The sequence below is a fragment of the Diabrotica undecimpunctata genome, chromosome 1 (assembly GCF_040954645.1).
Source record: "Diabrotica undecimpunctata isolate CICGRU chromosome 1, icDiaUnde3, whole genome shotgun sequence".
In the NCBI taxonomy this organism is placed as follows: domain Eukaryota; kingdom Metazoa; phylum Arthropoda; class Insecta; order Coleoptera; family Chrysomelidae; genus Diabrotica; species Diabrotica undecimpunctata.
In genome coordinates this window covers 67,021,220-67,041,597 of record NC_092803.1, presented here as the reverse complement: position 1 = coordinate 67,041,597, position 20,378 = coordinate 67,021,220, and the positions used below count along the sequence as shown (strand labels likewise).

Below are 20,378 nucleotides of genomic sequence, written 5' to 3'. Positions count from 1 at the left end.
AGCATCAGATGTGCGCGCACAATGTACCAGACTTAAATTCAAAATTAGAACGGCAATTAACTAGGTAAAGAAAAGAGAGTTTCGAACTGAGTGAAGTATCCACCAAAAGAGGGCTAATGCATTTTATAGTCTGCTAAAAGAAACTCCTGAAAATTTCATTACATTCTGCTTTGATATGCAGCAGGTGCAGCCTTTGCCCAAAACACCTATTAATGATGCATTTTATGCACAGCAGATTGGCATGTATGTTTTTTGCTGCGTTGATAGCCAGTCCAAACATCCAACTTTTTTTACGTGGACTGAAGATCAGGCAGGTAGAGGATCAATTGAAATAGGTTCTGCACTTGTAAATTACTTGAATTCTTTAGAGTACGATAATATTACGACACTTCGCCTCTTTTGCGACGGGTGCGGTGGACAAAACAAAAACTCCCATATTATTCATTCGCTGTACTTCTGGCTTAGATTTAAAGCTCCAGTTCAAGTAACAGAAATATTACTTGTATTTCCAGTCAGGGGCCATTCGTATTTGCCAGCAGACAGGGTATTTGGAAGAGTAGAAAAGCTTCTAAGAAAAAAAAGCCACAATTCTCTCTAGAGAGAAATATGAAGAAATTTACAAACAGATTGGAGTTGTTAAAAAGATAGGCACTGATTGGAGATTGTTTAATATGAAAGAGCTTCAAGTTGGCTTGAAAAAAGTAAAAGCGCTAGCCGATACAAAGAAAATTGTAATAAAAAAATTTAACAATGGCAAATTCATAAAAATACGTTCATTCCAAAACTATTATTTTACCAGTGGGTTGGAAAATTTTGAAAAACTTTTGAAACCAAAATTTTCCGATATTGAGTTAACCATCTCAGAAAAAGAATTGACTCGGGATATCCCCGAAAAGAAAAAAAAATCCCTTAAACACTTACTAAATCAACAGTTCGATAAAGACTGTGACTGCCTGGAAGAGGAACCAACACTTCAGATTTAACTTGACTTTTTTACTTTTTTCAACTTGTTAAATAATAAAAATAATTTTCTACATTCAAGTTCGTTTATTTTCTTTTATTACCAACAAAAATATGGTGCTCTTGCAAATATCTTTCAGGCAAAATCCGATAAATTTCGGTTTTCAAACAAAACCCGATAAATTAAAAAAAATGACAAATAGATTGTTGATTAAATGGGATTTTGCTGTATAAGTTTTTGGCATTTATCTCGAAATTGGAAAAAGTGGATTTATCGGTTTTTACATGTATGCTCCTCAATTGAGATTTTGAAGTTAAAAATAATTGTTATTCTGTAAAGTATTGTAACAACGGTATTTTAAAAAAGTGTAATATATTTTAAAGTTAGATCTAGCTTTGTTACAAGATCCCTGATTATAAAAAGCCAAATAAAGAGTATATTATCGGTTGTTGATAGAGAGCGTTCTATGTCTCGATGATTTGTATGTTAATTTTTTTAAGATGTAGAATAAGCCAATCGACTGCAACAAGGACAGACGTATTTTAAAAAACAAAAAAGTCAGTAAGTATGAATTATTATTGACGAAATCAAAAGTACTAAGCGCCAAAAAGAGGCTTGTCTCATTAAAAATAAAGATGGAAAAACGTAAATAAGAGGATACGCTTTAAAGAGCGAAGAACAATAAGCAATTGTAACTACATACGTCTAATCTAAAAACAATTACCTTCAAAAATGCGATTTGCATACTGTCCGCATAATGCTCGCATGGGGAAATAATAAAAGAAAATATTTCTATATTTAATCAAAAATTTGCTATATTATAATACATCTTCTATAACACCTGCTTTCTAAGATTAATAATGCAGCAAATAGGAAGTCAGTAAGATAATTTATTAATATGTATATGACATGTAACGAATTACTTAGATAACGACGACGTAGCAAAAAGTACTTCAATTATCAGGTATAAAATTTAAATGTTGTTCATATAAAATTTATTTTGTTTTATTATCATAATAGTGGGTATATAGAAAATGGTGTTATTACTGCTCCTTGTTGTGGTCTCAAGGTATTTAATATTTATGTTTTTTCGCCTTACGTTACTTATAAAATATTATTTTTGGATTTCAAAAATATTTTTTATTTCAAACGTTACAAAAGTAGTATTTTTTTGGAAGTGATTAACAATATAAAAATGTTACTTTTACAGCGAAATGGATCATGACTTACATGATATTTCCATTAGTTGATTTTACCATAGCATTTCTTCTTCTAAACGATTCAAAAATACTACTAGGCAGCGTAAGAAAATAATTATAGTTTTTTAGTTGTATTAGTTCAAAAATTAAGATTGTTTACCATATATTCTGTTTTATCTTTAACTTTGAAGATGTTGTTATCTTTCTTGTAGACTTTATTTTATCTCGATAAGAACATTAAATATATCAACCAAATATGCCACATTGTAAGCTATTCAAAGTTATTGAAATTATCAGCATGTTTATTTCTACTGCCTGTTAAATTCTTCAAAAAATATTTTGATTCCATCTTTCAGACCTAAAATACGCGACACGACTTTGCCACTAGACTAATGCACCTCAGCATGCAATAATAACTGCTTGTGAATGCTTCCAAATAATGTCTTCACAAATAATACCGAAAATACAAGAATTTAGAAGCCTAGCTTTAATGATATTCACGGCCTGCACTATCTCGTCTAACACTATTTTTACTTTATCAGGCATATTTTTAGTAGCTAATGCTTCTCTAATGCCTGAAATCCTGTTCGTGTACAAGTCATGGCCTAAGCAGCATCTGTACTAACTGCCACACATTTATCCGACTGTAGTATGAGAAGACAGAGACCTACAGAATAGAAAAATCCTCAACTATGCCCTCGTTGTATTCGTAACGAACAAATGCAAGAAAATTGGCGTCATTGCTAATATCTGTACTCTCATCTAATTGCAAAGCCTAAAATATTCTCGCCGTAATATTCAAAATTAATTACTCTTTAACATTTCCTGACGTATAAAAAATTCTAGTGATAAAAGTGCTGTTGGATAACTATGTATGGCCAATTTTTTTGAAGCCTTGTCTCCCAATATACCGGCAACTAGAATTTTAGCGCACGATATTATTATTTTTTTGACAATGATGTGAGGCTTACCACTCTTTGCAACTAATAAGGATACTTGGTAAGACGCCAATACTGCAATATTCCCCCCAGTAGCAGTCTTAATTATTGTTTTTTGCTTCGTTCTAATTCTGAGGATTTGCTTTGGAAAAATGATTGAGATTTCTCACAATCTTGTTTTTTCTAAATGACGTTCAAGTTTGGCCGGCTTCATCGACCCATTCGACAAAACTTCATAGCATATGAATCACTGAGGTCTTTTTTCGTCGTTTAAATTAATATATGTAAAATCGAAAGCTTAGTGTTGGTCACAAAATGTACGACGTTCATTAACCCTTGAAGTCGACTGCCTTTCATTTTCTTCATATAAAACGGAATCATCTACCTTTAACTAGCATTTCATTGTCACAATTATATTAAAAACATAGTATCTATAAAGTTGTTTACACTTAGGTAGTTCAACATGCTAAAATCAGCAGCTACAACAAAATATATGACAATATCAAGGGCACCTCTATGATGAAAACTCAAATTATGAGAAATATACAAGAAATGATCGAGTATACAAGAGATAAAGTTTAAATTCTTAGGCAAAGAACTATCAAACTATGGCGACATTGAAATAGAAGTAAGAAAACAAATAAATATGGCTATCTACACAATACAATATGGTGTAATAAAAACATTGACTTAAGACTTGGGACTAAATGAAAAATGTACAAAACTGCTGTATGGCCTATAATAACATACACTACAGGAACAAGAAAAGAAATAATATAAACCAAAAAATTGGCTCGCAACAACAGAAATTAAAGTACTTCGGTGACACAGCTAGAAAGACTCTACTAGACAGGAAAATAAGTGAAAATATAAGGAATAAATGTAGGGTGGACAATATCAAAGATTGGGTATTAAACCAAAAAAAAAGGTAGAATTATCAAAATAGAAGACAGAATAATCGCAAAACAGTCGGAGAAGTACCTATAGGTGATATAAATAGGTCGACCTCCAAAAAGGTAAAGCGACGATCTTCACATTGATAAATGTGGATTAAGTTGAAACAAACAAGTCTATAAGTTGTATATGAGGTCTATCAACAAATATAATTTTTGAACAACAGTCAAGCCCCTTTATTTTCGACAACGACGAAAATTATTATAAAGAAAAGATGTTAAGAATTAAAAATAATTTTTAAACATTAAACATTGTTTATTTTCATTAACAAAACTATCTTGTTCAACATTTTATTTGCGATGATTTTTAACAAAAAATTTAAGTTTGCACATTAATGTATAATGTTAACCTGGGATGCACTGTTATATAGAATTCGAGAACTGTCAAAACAATTTTATGTAATACAGAGTATTTGTTTATGGAAAGGTAGAAATGACAGCAACATTAAGTCTTGAAAAGAATATGTAGGTTTTAATCATAACAGGTTGTAAGTATAAATATTTCCAGATGCTGCAGACATTTTGAATTTCCTACATTTAGATACAGCTATTCCATTATAGTTTATTCGTCTTCCGGGTTTGGACCGTGTCATTTGTGAGTGACCCAAAAGTGGGTTCATCTCGACGTTTCGCTACAATTGTATGTAGCTTCTTCAGGAGAACAAAAAAGAAAGAAAAAAAAGAAGAAGAAAAAGACAAGAAGATGGGTAGTTAGCAACGGTAACTCAGTTACTCAACGCAACCAGAGGCGAATACTAACTACCAAGATGGGCATTTGGTCACAGTAACTCAACTACTCAACGCAGCCAGAGGTGAAAACCAAATGCCAGGACAGGGATTCACGTCCAACAGCTCAGAACACTAACGCGTCGAGAGGCAGGGAGTGAATCCGACGGTTACTCCGCTACCGCTCTATTTATAGTCGCGGTGACCTGTCGTGTCGGGACGTATCGGCACACTCCGTGGCGCGAACGTCAAGAAGCGCGCGCTGGCCAATCATGTGGCTGCATCGTGGTAGCGGGACCGGACGGCGGCTCTAGACTGGGATTCCAGATGGGAGACAAGTAGTATCCTTCCTCTCGATTGATATTATGTGGATTTTTACGGATCTCTAGAGATTCGCGGATTTTCCTGGAATAAAAGAAGGGGCTCTTAGAAATGATATGAGTTTTTTCGAACAATATGGAATGACCGGTTTCTTGGCAGTGTTCTGCAACTGCAGAATGGGAGAAAAGACCTGATCGAATGCATCTTTGATGCTCTTGAATCCGAGTTTTGACGGAACGACCAGTTTCGCCAATATACACTTGTCCACATGAACAAGGAATAGAATAGACACCACAGGAAGATAGGGGCGGTAATGGGTCCTTAGGAGAGGGTAGATATTGTGAGATTTTCTTGGGTGGTCGAAAAGTAGTCCTGATACCTTCCTTGCGAAGAATTTTGCCAATCCTATCAGTGACACTTCGAATATACGGAAGAAAAGCCACAGGCGTATTACCCGAAGATTCTGAATTTGTCGTCCTAGGGTGTAAAGGGGGATGTAGATGTCGGTGTGTAATATTTTGAATTGTGGACTTGGAGTAACCGTTGGCGACAAGGGTTTTTTGCAGATGGCCAAGTTCTTCTCTAAGGTTGTCAGGTTCAGAAATCGAAATGGCCCGATGGATGAGAGAGTTGATCACAGAATTCTTTTGGGCAGGATGGTGGTGTGATGAAGCATGTAGGTAACGATTCGTGTGAGTCTTTTTTCTATAAACAGAGTGACCCAATCGGCCATTGGGCTTGGAGGTGACTAACACATCGAGAAAGGGAAGGGACCGATTATTTTCTACTTCCATTGTGAATTTTATACTCGGATGTTGTGAGTTAAGATGATCTAGGAAGGGAGAAAGGGTATGTTGACCATGGGGCCAGATGATAAATGTATCATCCACGTAGCGGAACCAGACTTTTGGTTTTAAGGGGTAAGATTCTAGGGCTAAAGACTCAAAGGCTTCCATGAAAATGTCAGCAATGACAGGGGAAAGGGGAGAACCCATTGGTGTTCCAGATATTTGTTTGTAGAAATTGCCTCTAAAAGAAAAATATGTTGAAAGGAGGCATTTTTCCGCAAGATCTGCCAAAACCAAAGACTTGTTATCATTGGTCAAGTGATCTCGCAGAACAACTAGAGAGTCATGTATGGGGATATTAGTAAATAGGGATGATACATCGAAACTGACGAGAATGTCTTGGGGATCGACCGTGAGGGAGGAGATTAAGGTGATGAAATGTGTGGAATTTCGGACATAAGAAGAGGTACGACCAGTATAGGTCTTAAACTGATTCGACAAGTACTTTGCGAGTTTGTAGGTAGGAGAGTTAATCGTAGTCACAATTAACTAACAATTAACTAACAGGTAATGCCACAGTCATCCTGGATACTCCTTCCTACATAGAGAAAGTAAACGACTTACTTAGGGATACATCCTGTTATAACACAATTTCTCGAGACCCCACTCCTAGAGTCGAACGCGAAATTTCCCATGCCATCAAACAATCCGATCTTTCCGATGATGTTAAGAAGTCCATAGTTCCGAAAAACTCCATCTGCCCCAGAATTTACGGTCTTCCCAAAATCCATAAAGACAACGTACCTCTTCGTCCCATTGTGACTACGATTAACTCTCCTACCTACAAACTCGCAAAGTACTTGTCGAATCAGTTTAAGACCTATACTGGTCGTACCTCTTCTTATGTCCGAAATTCCACACATTTCATCACCTTAATCTCCTCCCTCACGGTCGATCCCCAAGACATTCTCGTCAGTTTCGATGTATCATCCCTATTTACTAATATCCCCATACATGACTCTCTAGTTGTTCTGCGAGATCACTTGACCAATGATAACAAGTCTTTGGTTTTGGCAGATCTTGCGGAAAAATGCCTCCTTTCAACATATTTTTCTTTTAGAGGCAATTTCTACAAACAAATATCTGGAACACCAATGGGTTCTCCCCTTTCCCCTGTCATTGCTGACATTTTCATGGAAGCCTTTGAGTCTTTAGCCCTAGAATCTTACCCCTTAAAACCAAAAGTCTGGTTCCGCTACGTGGATGATACATTTATCATCTGGCCCCATGGTCAACATACCCTTTCTCCCTTCCTAGATCATCTTAACTCACAACATCCGAGTATAAAATTCACAATGGAAGTAGAAAATAATCGGTCCCTTCCCTTTCTCGATGTGTTAGTCACCTCCAAGCCCAATGGCCGATTGGGTCACTCTGTTTATAGAAAAAAGACTCACACGAATCGTTACCTACATGCTTCATCACACCACCATCCTGCCCAAAAGAATTCTGTGATCAACTCTCTCATCCATCGGGCCATTTCGATTTCTGAACCTGACAACCTTAGAGAAGAACTTGGCCATCTGCAAAAAACCCTTGTCGCCAACGGTTACTCCAAGTCCACAATTCAAAATATTACACACCGACATCTACATCCCCCTTTACACCCTAGGACGACAAATTCAGAATCTTCGGGTAATACGCCTGTGGCTTTTCTTCCGTATATTCGAAGTGTCACTGATAGGATTGGCAAAATTCTTCGCAAGGAAGGTATCAGGACTACTTTTCGACCACCCAAGAAAATCTCACAATATCTACCCTCTCCTAAGGACCCATTACCGCCCCTATCTTCCTGTGGTGTCTATTCTATTCCTTGTTCATGTGGACAAGTGTATATTGGCGAAACTGGTCGTTCCGTCAAAACTCGGATTCAAGAGCATCAAAGATGCATTCGATCAGGTCTTTTCTCCCATTCTGCAGTTGCAGAACACTGCCAAGAAACCGGTCATTCCATATTGTTCGAAAAAACTCATATCATTTCTAAGAGCCCCTTCTTTTATTCCAGGAAAATCCGCGAATCTCTAGAGATCCGTAAAAATCCACATAATATCAATCGAGAGGAAGGATACTACTTGTCTCCCATCTGGAATCCCAGTCTAGAGCCGCCGTCCGGTCCCGCTACCACGATGCAGCCACATGATTGGCCAGCGCGCGCTTCTTGACGTTCGCGCCACGGAGTGTGCCGATACGTCCCGACACGACAGGTCACCGCGACTATAAATAGAGCGGTAGCGGAGTAACCGTCGGATTCACTCCCTGCCTCTCGACGCGTTAGTGTTCTGAGCTGTTGGACGTGAATCCCTGTCCTGGCATTTGGTTTTCACCTCTGGCTGCGTTGAGTAGTTGAGTTACTGTGACCAAATGCCCATCTTGGTAGTTAGTATTCGCCTCTGGTTGCGTTGAGTAACTGAGTTACCGTTGCTAACTACCCATCTTCTTGTCTTTTTCTTCTTCTTTTTTTTCTTTCTTTTTTGTTCTCCTGAAGAAGCTACATACAATTGTAGCGAAACGTCGAGATGAACCCACTTTTGGGTCACTCACAAATGACACGGTCCAAACCCGGAAGACGAATAAACTATAATTCTGACTCTGGCCGTGGAAGCCTACGATTTCATTTTTATTCCATTATATATTACAAAAGATACCAAAATATGGTAGAAAATAACAACACGAGTAATGTTCTTTGTAATAGAACATCCTGACTTTCCCAAAAAAATCAAACTTTAAGACCATTAGATAATGATGGATGATGCGAATTATATTGTGATATGTGTACAAAGAAACTTAAAGGGAACGAGAAGATTCCAGATTAGTATCCTGGCAGGATCGGCAATACATTTGAGAATTATGAACTCAAGCTCTACGACTTTGTAGGAGTTTCACATAAGGCCATAATAAACTTTGTTAAAAAGCCTATGTTGAAGGGATAATTCTAATCTAGGAGTAAGCCACAATAAACCTTTTAGGTCAACTGGAACGGTGGTTAAACGCTTACCGATATTGAAACTAACCTAACCTTACTAAGGAAACTTGAATAATAACAAATTTATGTCAATATGTAATACTTTTTTGGATTATGCATCATTCTAATCAAATGGAACAGTTTTTAGCTAAAACTGTCGTTAGTGGAGTGATACGAATCCATATTTTACGTTCAAAGCAAATAAGTGACCAGAATTTATTAATGTAATTATTACACAGCGATAAGGGCTGGGTTCATTAGGACCCATAAGCCCATTTACAAAAAAAAATAAAATATTAAATTACAAAATATTTACTTGCGCAAATATACTATAGACTCATAGATTGTACATACTTAATACTGTTCAGTTTAAGAAACAAATATCAGTCTAGTTAATTTTTAAATAGATTTATAGATAGAAAGTTTTTAATTTTCGTTACGAGACTATTCCATATACTAAAAATACCATTACACAGAAAATTTTACCGCCTTATGGATAAAAAGGATTCCTTCTTCATTTTCAACCTATGTCCTGTCCACGTAGTCTATTGTGATCATCGAAAATAAACAAATGTTGCAAATTTCCATATTCATACTATAAAATTCGGAAGGTGATAATTAGGTTACCATGGAGTCGATGAGCTTTAGAAGTTGGTAACCCTGTTAAAGAAAGTCTTTGTTAGTGATCTGCCCGTTTTCTTTTAAAAAATGGTCCTGTGACATTCATTTGAATATTATCGATACAAGTTCTATCACGCAATAATTCTGGGCACCAAACTCTTTCACAGTACTTCAGTAGTGGTCGGACATAAATTTTATACAACCCGAAAAGGATATTTTTGTAAACATCCTATTAGTCAGGTATAATTTACTATTCACTCTTTTTGTAATGTTTCAAATATACTCTGACCAACTCAAATTTTCAGTAATCGTTACACTATATGATTCCACAGTATCTAGTCAATGCCCGTCTATCGAGTAAGACAAACGCGGGTTATTTTTTTCCAAATGTTAAACTGCACAATTATCTTACCTTCAGAGGTAACATCGAATCTAAACACCATTTAAAGATCGAATCTAAGTCACTTTGTAAGTCTTGATCATTCAAGAGCGGATCAGCAGCAAATATTTTTACATCGTCTGCATAGAAAGATTTCCTAGATTTGATATGAGATTCAAGTTCACTAGCATACAACACAAATATTAGTGGACCAAAAACAGATCTTTGTGGTACACTGGTTTTAGGGCGGTTAAAGAGCAAAAACTCTAGACAATGTATCTAAAGAATGTTAGCGACCTCATACGTGTTCTGACTAATCGTTTCATCGTTGTTTTAAATAATGGAATGGACACTTTCAAAGACATAGAATACTCAACATATTTATACAGTTTTTTAGAGTCATTGCAACTTATATATAATGTCGGTTTACAACGTTCTTCGACGTCTTCCGATTTCCAATCTCCATCTCATTCTATCGTTCCATAGATCGTCCTCCAGTTCTCTTTCTCTGATTTCTTTATCAACTCCTTCTCTCCAACTTCTTCTAGGCCTTCCTGGTCTTCGCCTACCTCTTGGTTGCCATTCAAGAATTTGTTTTGGTATTCTATTCTCCGGCATTCTCCTTACGTGTCCGTACCATCTGAGTTGTGTCGTTTTGATGTCATCAACAATATTATGTGTAACCCCCATGATTTCTCGGACTCTCTCGTTTGTTATTCTGTCGCGTCTGGAGATTCCCGCCGAGCGGCGCCAGAAGTCCATTTCTGTTGCTCTAAGCATTTTCTCTGTTCTGTCTTTTAGGGGCCACACTTCGCATCCATATGTTGTGATACTTTTTATTATGGTGTTGTATATTCTTCTTTTATTGTCTTTAGAGATGTTTTTATCCCACAGTACGCTGTTTAGTAAGGCTATGCCTTTCCTTCCCGGTGTATTTCGTTCCTTAATGGCTGCATCTAATTTTCCGTCTTGAGTGATCTTTACTCCTAGGTATTTGTAGTTATCACATAGTTTGATTTCTTGATTTTCCTCTACGAGAAGGTTATGTTGATCTCCTCCGATACTCATGTACTCAGTTTTTTCCATATTCACTTCCAAACCCCACTCTGTAAACTCTTCTAATAGTTTTCGCATCATGTAACTAAGGTTTTCAGAGTCCTGTGCGATGATGACCTGGTCATCCGCAAAGCACAGAGTGTAAAAAGTTAAGTCTATTAGTGGTATGCCCATATTCGTACATTTTTTCTTCCATTTGTTGAGTGCTGCTTCGAGGTATATTTTGAATAATGTTGGGGATATACAGCATCCTTGTCTTAGTCCTTTAGTCACTTTGAATCCCGGTGTTATCAGATTTCCTGTTTTAATTCTTGTTGTTTGTTGGTAGTACAACGTTTTTACTGCTTCAATCAATTCTATCAGAAAATTAAGAAAGCAAAAGAACGTTGGATGGTGGAAAGGTGCAACGAAATAGAACAATTGCAGGAAAAAGGAGATAGTTTTGGACTACATAAGAAGATCAAAGAAATATCGAATATACACAAAAGCCACCACAGAACAAGAATACGGAACGACAGAAACGAATACATAGAGTCAGAAGAGGAGATAGCAATGGCGTGGAAAGAATACGCAGAAAGACTTTTTAATGACGAAAGACCAACACAACCAACGCGCAAACTTCCTTCCGAAAACTTATCAGGGCCATCAATAATGCGAAGTGAAATAGAATATGCAGTTAGAACCACAAAGATGCATAAAGCAACAGGTCCAGATGAAATTAATATAGAAGCAATAAAACTACTAGACGAGGAGAATATCGAAATCTTGGTAAAGCTGTTCAATAGAATTTATGATACTGGTTACATTCCGCGAGAATGGCTGCAGTCATCCTTTGTGATGATCCCAAAAACAGCTAATGCTACAAAATGCAATGAACACCGCTTAATCAGTTTAATGAGTCACTTGCTGAAACTCTTCCTTAGGATATTACACTCAAGAATGTATAAGATACTAGAAGAACTTAGCGGGTCAACACAATTCGGTTTTAAGGGAGGACTAGGAACAAGAGAGGCAATTTTATGTTTGAACACTTTAATATAAAACTGTTTAGATCAACGAAAAGATGTCTACCTCACCTTCATCGACTACGAGAAAGCATTTGACAATGTTAAACATGATATCATGATGGAACTACTACATAGGGCCAACATTGACCAGAAGGAGATCAGAATTATTCAGAATCTATACTGGAACCAAATGGCAAAGGTGAGGATTGATCAAGACCAATATACTGATGAATTTGAAATCCGGAAAGGTGTCCGCCAAGGCTGCATACTCTCTCCGATGCTTTTTAATTTATATGTTGAAAATATATTTGCGGAAGCATTAGAAGACACGGAATTAGGCATTAAGGTGAACGGCATACCAATTAGCAACCTACGCTATGCAGACGACACAGTGATTATAACTGATAAATTGGAAGATCAGCAGTTATTACTTGATAGGGTGAATAGCATAGGTAAAAAATATGGCCTCAAAATCAACATTTTGAAAACGAAATATATGGTCATTAGCAGAAACCCCCCAGAAAACCCGATAATATGCATAGGTGACGATCGCATAAAACGCGTGAAAACTTTTAAATACCTTGGCACCACAATCAATGACCAATCGGATCCACAACAAGAGATAAAAACCCGAATACAAATGGCAAGACAAGCTTTTGTGAAATTCAGACCGCTTCTATGTAATCAAAACCTACATTTCGAAATACGCTATAGAATGGTCAAGTGCTACATATGGTCCATCTTGCTTTATGGCATGGAAACGTGGACTTTGAAAAAAACATCTATCAACAAACTTGAAGCATTTGAAATGTGGTCATTAAGAAGAATGATGCGCATACCTTGGGTGGATAGAGTTCGAAACGATGACGTCCTTAAGAGAGCCGGCGTGGAAAAACAACTCTTTAAATTAATTAAAAAACGCAAGATTGGTTACCTTGGGCACATATTGAGAGGAGCAAAATATGAAATACCTCAGTTAATCCTACAAGGGAAGATCGAAGGTAGGAGAGGAGCCGGTCGCAAACAATTATCCTGGTTAAGAAATAATAAAGAATGGACAGGAATACACAATACAGGCGAGCTGTGTCACGCCGCGCCGCCAAGAACAGAATTCTAGTAATGAGATAGTCGCCTACGCACTTTGGTGTATGGCATGTTAAGAAGAAGAAGAATCAATTCTATATTTATATTTGTTTTCTTCAGTGCCTCCCATAATTTATCAAGCGGGATACTATCATATGCTTTCCTAAGGTCTACGAACGTCAGATAGACTTCTTGGCCACGAGCAACTTTCTTTTCAATTATCTGAGTAATAGAGAAGACATGGTCTATTGTAGATCGACCTGCACGAAAACCAGCCTATTGCAACTTACAATAGATTATTCATATGCCATTCTGGCTTTATTGATATACTTTTTTAGTTTTACTGCGGAGTTTTTGTGAGTTTATAAGTCACTTATATCACCTGTATGTTTATATTTTCGTTATAACTTTCTTTTATGTTTATATTTATTTTACAATAATTTATATGGTATGATCTAATAATTCGACCTTTCTTTATTCGAGACATTTTGAATGCGGATCGTTTTTGAACTTTATAAATAATCAAATAAGTGTGACTTTTTTGACAATCGTTTCCTTGTTGAACTTTGGCAGATATGGTTCCAGCAAATTGGTGCCCTATATCATAGCTGATTAGATGTGTCAATCAATGCATTGAAATTATTTTAAATCAAAGAGTTTTTCGTAGTTTCTCTGGAATACCTTGGCCTTCATATTTAAACCCATTCGAGTTATTCTTTTAAAGTTACTTAAATTAGCTATATTTTTAACGTCCAAGATGTTGACCATTAAAGGAGAATGTTAAAGAAGAGGTTCGTAGTATACCTCCCTATGATTAGGAATTTTTTAAGAAAATTTTGTAGTAGGAGGGTTAGATTAGATGTATTAACAGATATGGAAGATATATTACGGACGCCTGATAGTAAATTAAGGATAATAATAATTTTTCAGTTGTATTTATTTTAACAGAATAAATTAGTTTTTTATTTATTTAAATATATCGTTACGTTAAAAACGGATGACTAAGTAATTTAAAAGTTATCAGTATAAAATAGAAATTGGGAGATAACAAAAGTGTTTTGATAGTAGATTTTTACATAAATATTTATTCAGAATTGTTTTATTAAATTTTTAATTATTATAGTCCGGTAAAATAAGGATGCAACCTCGGAATGAAAGATAATAAGCTGAAAATCTGCATACGTCTTTACTTTGATGGTATAAAACTTACCTTAAAAGTCTCATATAATCACGTGTCCGCGGCTTAAGATATTTAAGGTCAAAGGTCACGAAAATGAGTTTTCTGCAAATATCTCGTTTCCCTTACACTTTATGACATTTAAGGTAGTAAGAAAAATTGTAGAATGGAAAATTCTCTTTAATTTTTGTTTCAAGTACTTTTATGTACCTTCAACCCTTCTTAAGATAGAGCGCAAAGAGTGGGGGACCGCTTACCTATGTATAGGGTAACGCGAAGTCAGCCAGTAGGATTCAATAAATAATAAGTTATATAGTTAATTATTCACTTAAAATACTATTATTATCATTAAATTTTTATTATTTATTATTTAATAAACTATATTTATAGATATTAATTATAAAATATATGTTTTTTATATAATATTTATTTTATTTTTAACAAACATACAATATTAAATGAAATATTTCAAATGAACTTTAATGATATTTTTAATAGCTGTAATATACGATAAATTAAGATCAAGTGCAGAATTCAACAATAATCATTTTTATATTTAATTAAATACTGAAAAAATCATATTTATTATTTTTTTAAATTATATATTTATTTATTAATCCAATAATCGATTTATTAAAGTTACAAATATAATGTATATTCTTTTATTATGTATGGTTAATATTTTTGTATTAATTTTCTTCTTCATCGTCTTCTTCTTCTTCTTTTGCTTCTTCTTCCTCTGACTGCTCAATATCGGATTCATCATCATCATTCTCGTTTATTAAAGTATCAGAATAAAAGTATTCAAGAATATCAGGTGCATATTCACTTTCTTCATTGAAATCATCTGAAGTTGATGAAGCGTTTAGACATGATTGTCCATTACACTGCCCACAAATTAAAGTACATTGCAATCCTGATTTCCTGCATCCACAATTAGAACCACAACCTTTCTTGCAATTGCAAAATATTGTATTCAGCAGTTGTTATTGGTTCCAGAAATTCATTTTGCATTACCCAGCCGAATTATTGGGGTTCTAAATCATTTCCCAACCAAATTTGGGTCTGATAATAGACACGAATGATATGCTGACGAGCTGCTGCACTTGAACGTGGAAGACTTGATAACTGCACTGGTTTGTTGAGTCTTGTTGATTTGATGAACTAGGTGTATCGAAAAGAGTCTATATCGTCTTCTGATGTTGGAGCATTATACGCTGCTAAGAAAATACGTACTTCATTTTCAAATAATTCTTGTACAGAGCAGTTTTTTTGTTGAAATAGTTGAGGTGACTGATGTAAATGGTGATTTTTTTCGAACATTTTAATAAACGACATTTTACCTTTCCTATAAATCGCAGAAGTCATATCACATCCACTAAACGCGTGTAAAAATAAGATGTGTTTCTTAGAATGAGGGTATTTATCAAAACTTTTCGATGAATATAATTTTGTCTCGGCATTACCCTTACCAATTTAAAAAAAATTTTCTTGTTGATGTGATTGAGCTCGTCCTATCAAGATAACTAGCAAATCAATATCTTCTCCTACAATGACGGAAGTTTTTCCTACATGTTCAGACTCTGCAATAGCTGTTTCTACAATGAGAACATCAGCATCATCTCTGGCTTGTTTTGTAGTGATATTAACAGCTTTTAATTTGTCGATAAGCATGCCTATAAAGATTTTTTTATTAGATGTGTTCGATAAAAATTGTTGGTTGATAGGCACATTTATTGTTTCATCAAAACGGAGTTTGTAAGATTTTGAAATACCGGCAGTTCTTCTTAGTTGTTCCATTGCTTTAATGTTCTTAGTTTAGTCTGAGTAACCATCAAATACAACAACGATACTTGAGCCATAATGTGTTTGTAAATATCTGACGTATTTATGTAAAATATTACAGAAAGTATCATCTTTATTCCATACAACGCGGTGCAAAAGAAATCCACCATCGATAATATATGTTGTAGTATTTAAATAATTTATATGACCGTCATTTTTTTCAATACTTGCAGTTTTTAATGTTTGTAAGCCACGCACAACACTCACAGAGACACCTTCTGATATTAACTTGTTACAAATAAAACATAAATCAGCCATTGCAATTAAAAATATTTACTCAAAATTATACGTCTCGATGCTAAGATGTCGTTTTCAACTGAACGATAAAATAAATTTTTTTCGGTAAAGAAATACTAACGCAGAGAAATAGCTCTACCCTACCATTCCCATCATCAAGTGAAATATCCATCCACCGCTATTGTGCGTATATACATAGAAGTTCCAAACTCATTCGCCACGGTGTGTAGAAAGTCATATTAAAAAAAACCGGTTAGGTCATATATAACAAAGGAGCATCTGCTACAGCTTCGCAGAAACAGCAACCGCCGTTACAAGAGATTTGTATTTCGAGATATAATATTCGTAGTAATATGGACGAAAAGTATTTTATTTAATATTGTATGTTTGTTAAAAATAAAATAAATATTATATAAAAAATATATATTTTATAATTAATATCTATAAATATAGTTTATTAAATAATAAATAATAAAAATTTAATGATAATAATAGTATTTTAAGTGAATAATTAACTATATAACTTATTATTTATTGAAACCTACTGGCTGACTTCGCGTTACCGTATACATAGGTAAGCGGTCCCCCACTCTTTACGCTCTATCTTAAGAAGGGTTGAAGGTACATAAAAGTACTTGAGACAAATATTGAAGAGAATTTTCCATTCTACAATTTTTATTACCACCTTAAATGTCATAAAGTGTAAGGGAAACGAGATATTTGCAGAAAACTCATTTTCGTGACCTTTGACCTTTATTATCTTAAGTCGCGGACACGTGATTATATGAGACTTTTGAGGTAAGTTTTATACCATCAAAATAAAGACGTATGCAAATTTTCAGCTTATTATCTTTTATTCCGAGGTTTGCCCCCATTTTTGCCTTATTTTACTGGATTATTAAAAGTATTGCGTTAATGCCCAAACATAAATTTCCAACTTTATCGCAAAGTAAATGTTGAATGAAACATATTGGAAACTGGAATTTTTAATTCTGAACGTTTTTTTATAATAATTATCGATACTGTCAAAAATAAAGACAGTTTACTCTTAAGTAAACATCACATTTTTTGACAAACTTAAATTAAGTTTGATATCTGAAGCCAACACCAATATTTGGATAAAAGGATTGTTGAACATAAATATAGCTTACAAACCAACAAATCAAACACTACATCCTTAGCCAAGTATTCCCTAGAAAATTGATATTCTTTTAATTTTGAAAATGTACAGATTTTGGAAAAACAAAAAAACTATAACAGAAGATGTCTATTGGAGATGATTCACATACAAAATGATCAAAATTATATTAGTAATAAGACTGATAAAAAGATCTCTCCAATATATATCACAACTCACAATAAATTGAGTTATCATAAGTGCATCGTACACAAATATTTTAAACAAACACTGAACTAGTCGTAGTTTAAAGCGTCTGCCATATGGCGGTAGTGTAGAATGTTACGTTTTGCATTCCATTGCAAATAAATAAACAGTGCATACAAAATGTAATACGTATTGTTTATATGTAATTAAAGTACTTACTGATAATGGAAAAAGGAAGCCGAAACGTTTAAGCAATAATCTCGTTCAACAATATCACGACTAGACATGTATTTATTTAAAATAAATTATTTTAAACATTACCAATATATTTTTGTTGTAGTGTATGTTCTACACCAGATTCCACACCGTTTCCAGAAGGGTTTTTGTTTGGTGTATCAACTGCAGCATATCAAATAGAAGGTAAGTTTTATTAATACATGATTGTACCAATCACAATTATCTTTGAATTTACAAAGTCAAAGTATGCACTTCTAAGAAAAATAAAAAATGATAACTGGGAACACTTTTCGAAAGAAACGGAATAAGATTTTTACGGTCTGCAAAAGGAAATATGGCGCTTCATAAGAGGTCAAAGAACGAAGGTAAAGGAACTAATAGAACCAAAACACATAGAAAAGGATACGTGGTTTAACTATCTATATGCAGAGGAAGAACAAACGACGCTAGAATCGGAAACACCAGAAATTACCACAAATGAAGAACTTAATATAAATGTACAGGAAGTTCGGAAAATACTTGAAAACCTGAAGAACAGAAAAGCAGCAGATAAAGACGGGATACCAAATGAGTTACTGAACTATTGTGAAGCTGAAATGACAGAACAATTAACAACATTAATTGTTCTAATTAGAACAATTATCCAGAACAATTAACAACATAAAACACAATAAAATACCGGATGAATGGAGCGAAATAATTTCACTATTCAAAAAAGGGAATAAAAAACAGCCAGAAAACCACAGACGTATACACTTGTTAAATTCTACGCTAAAACTTACAACTAAAATTTTACAAGTGCAAATAAATCAGAGGGTAAGTTTAGCAGATGAACAACAGGGTTTTCGTAGTGAAAGATTGTGTACAGATGCAATATTCGTTATAAAGCAAATTACTAAGAAATCATTAGGGTATAATAGACCAACATTTCTGTGTCTGATTGACATAAAGAAAGCGTTTGACAGAGTAAAACTCAAATAGAATGGAAATATGCTTTATTGTCACTGAAAATTGTACAATTTTATGGACAAAGCTTACAAAACATCAAAAAAATATACTAAAACGTCAAAAACAAACGTCAAAAAAATATACATAAATCGTCAATATACTTATAATATATATAAAAATACTTTGTTTCTTGTCCCTAAACGTACTGTAACTTCTTAGCTTTGTTAAGAAACTCTTCCACTGAATAATAAGGTATTTCAGATAAATAGGCTTTTGTCAATTTACGGAACTTAAGAAAAGAAGTTGTAGATTTAAATTGCAAAGGTAGATGGTTGTATATTTTTTTGCCGAATATAATATAGATTTCTTTACTAATTCAAAGGATATCGGTAAATACACTCAAAGCTTGAATTTCTGGTGTAGTAGTCATGATTAGGTCTTGCTGGAAAAACATGTAGGTGTTTACGAATTAAGCAATTAAGTTTCTAGAATATATAGAGAGAGAGGAGTTAAAATCCCGTGATTTTTTAATTAACTTTTGCAATGTGTTATTCTACTGAGGCCAAAAAGTTACCGTATTGCTCTTTTTTGTAATTTAAAAATCACATCAGATTGGGCAGCTGTACTAGAACCCCAAAAAGGAAGACCATATCAAAGATAAGACTCGAACAACGAAAAGTATGTTATTTTTAAAGATGCTTAATTCATATCCTTCGAAACAGATCTTATTGCTTAGCAGGCTGAGGCTAATTTCTTACTTAACAAATCGATATGAAGGGACCATTTGAGAAAGAGAAAGACCCCGAATAGAAATTTAGTTTTTATCAAAATGTCGTGATTTACATAATCAAAAGCTTTAGCGTAGTCACAAAAAACAGTGGCAGTATAAGGATTATTGTTTAGTGCTTGATAGATCTTATGTAGTACAGAAAACATAGCATCGCTGGTATATTTATTAGATAAACAGCCGAACTGATTTTGTGATAAAATGTTGTTTTCAACGAGGACATAAGTCGGGCTTTTATAAGTCTCTCAATAATTTTGAGTAGTATGTTAATAGGTCTATAGTTGCAGAGATTAGATTTATCACCACCCTTATGAAGATGAATTATAATCGCTGCATTTAAGCACTCCGGAAATATACCTTTTTCAAATAAATCGTTAATTAGTGAGACCAGGACTTCCAACACATTATTTGGGAGATTTTAGAAAATTTTTGTGGATAGTCCATCAGTACTACACGAAGATTTATAACATACTTCTGGTTGTTTGGATCAGTTCAGATTTATCAACTGGCCTCATTAAGAATTAATTAAGATCTTTTTTGAATTGGGGAGAGGAAATAGAATCTTGTTGTGAAAAAATTGCTGATGTTATATTTTTACTCACATACACCAAGTATTTATTAACATTTTCAGGGTTTGGGAGAGGAAATGTTTGAGCTGTGTTAGTTTTATTTCAAAGACCGTTTATTATGGACCAAGTTTCCCTTGGAACATTTTTAGAGCTTCCCAGATGATTCTAATAGTACATTTTTTTAGTTGTTTGGATAAGTT

The 20,378-nt window shown here is 34.4% G+C and overlaps 1 protein-coding gene across 2 annotated transcripts in view; it reads left to right on the top strand.

Annotated features, from left to right (window-relative positions):
• Positions 1-20,378, top strand: part of LOC140450348 (myrosinase 1-like) — a 55,072-nt gene that overhangs the window by 13,729 nt on the left and 20,965 nt on the right. Inside the window, exons 1-2 of one of the 2 annotated variants that reach the window (XM_072543949.1) lie at positions 1,896-2,030; positions 17,978-18,057. In XM_072543949.1, the coding sequence (XP_072400050.1) occupies positions 1,996-2,030; positions 17,978-18,057 (115 nt within the window). In that variant the 5' untranslated portion in view covers positions 1,896-1,995. Of the gene's footprint in view, positions 1-1,895; positions 2,031-17,977; positions 18,058-20,378 lie in introns of those variants that run through there. The other variant, XM_072543941.1, reaches the window with a different exon arrangement.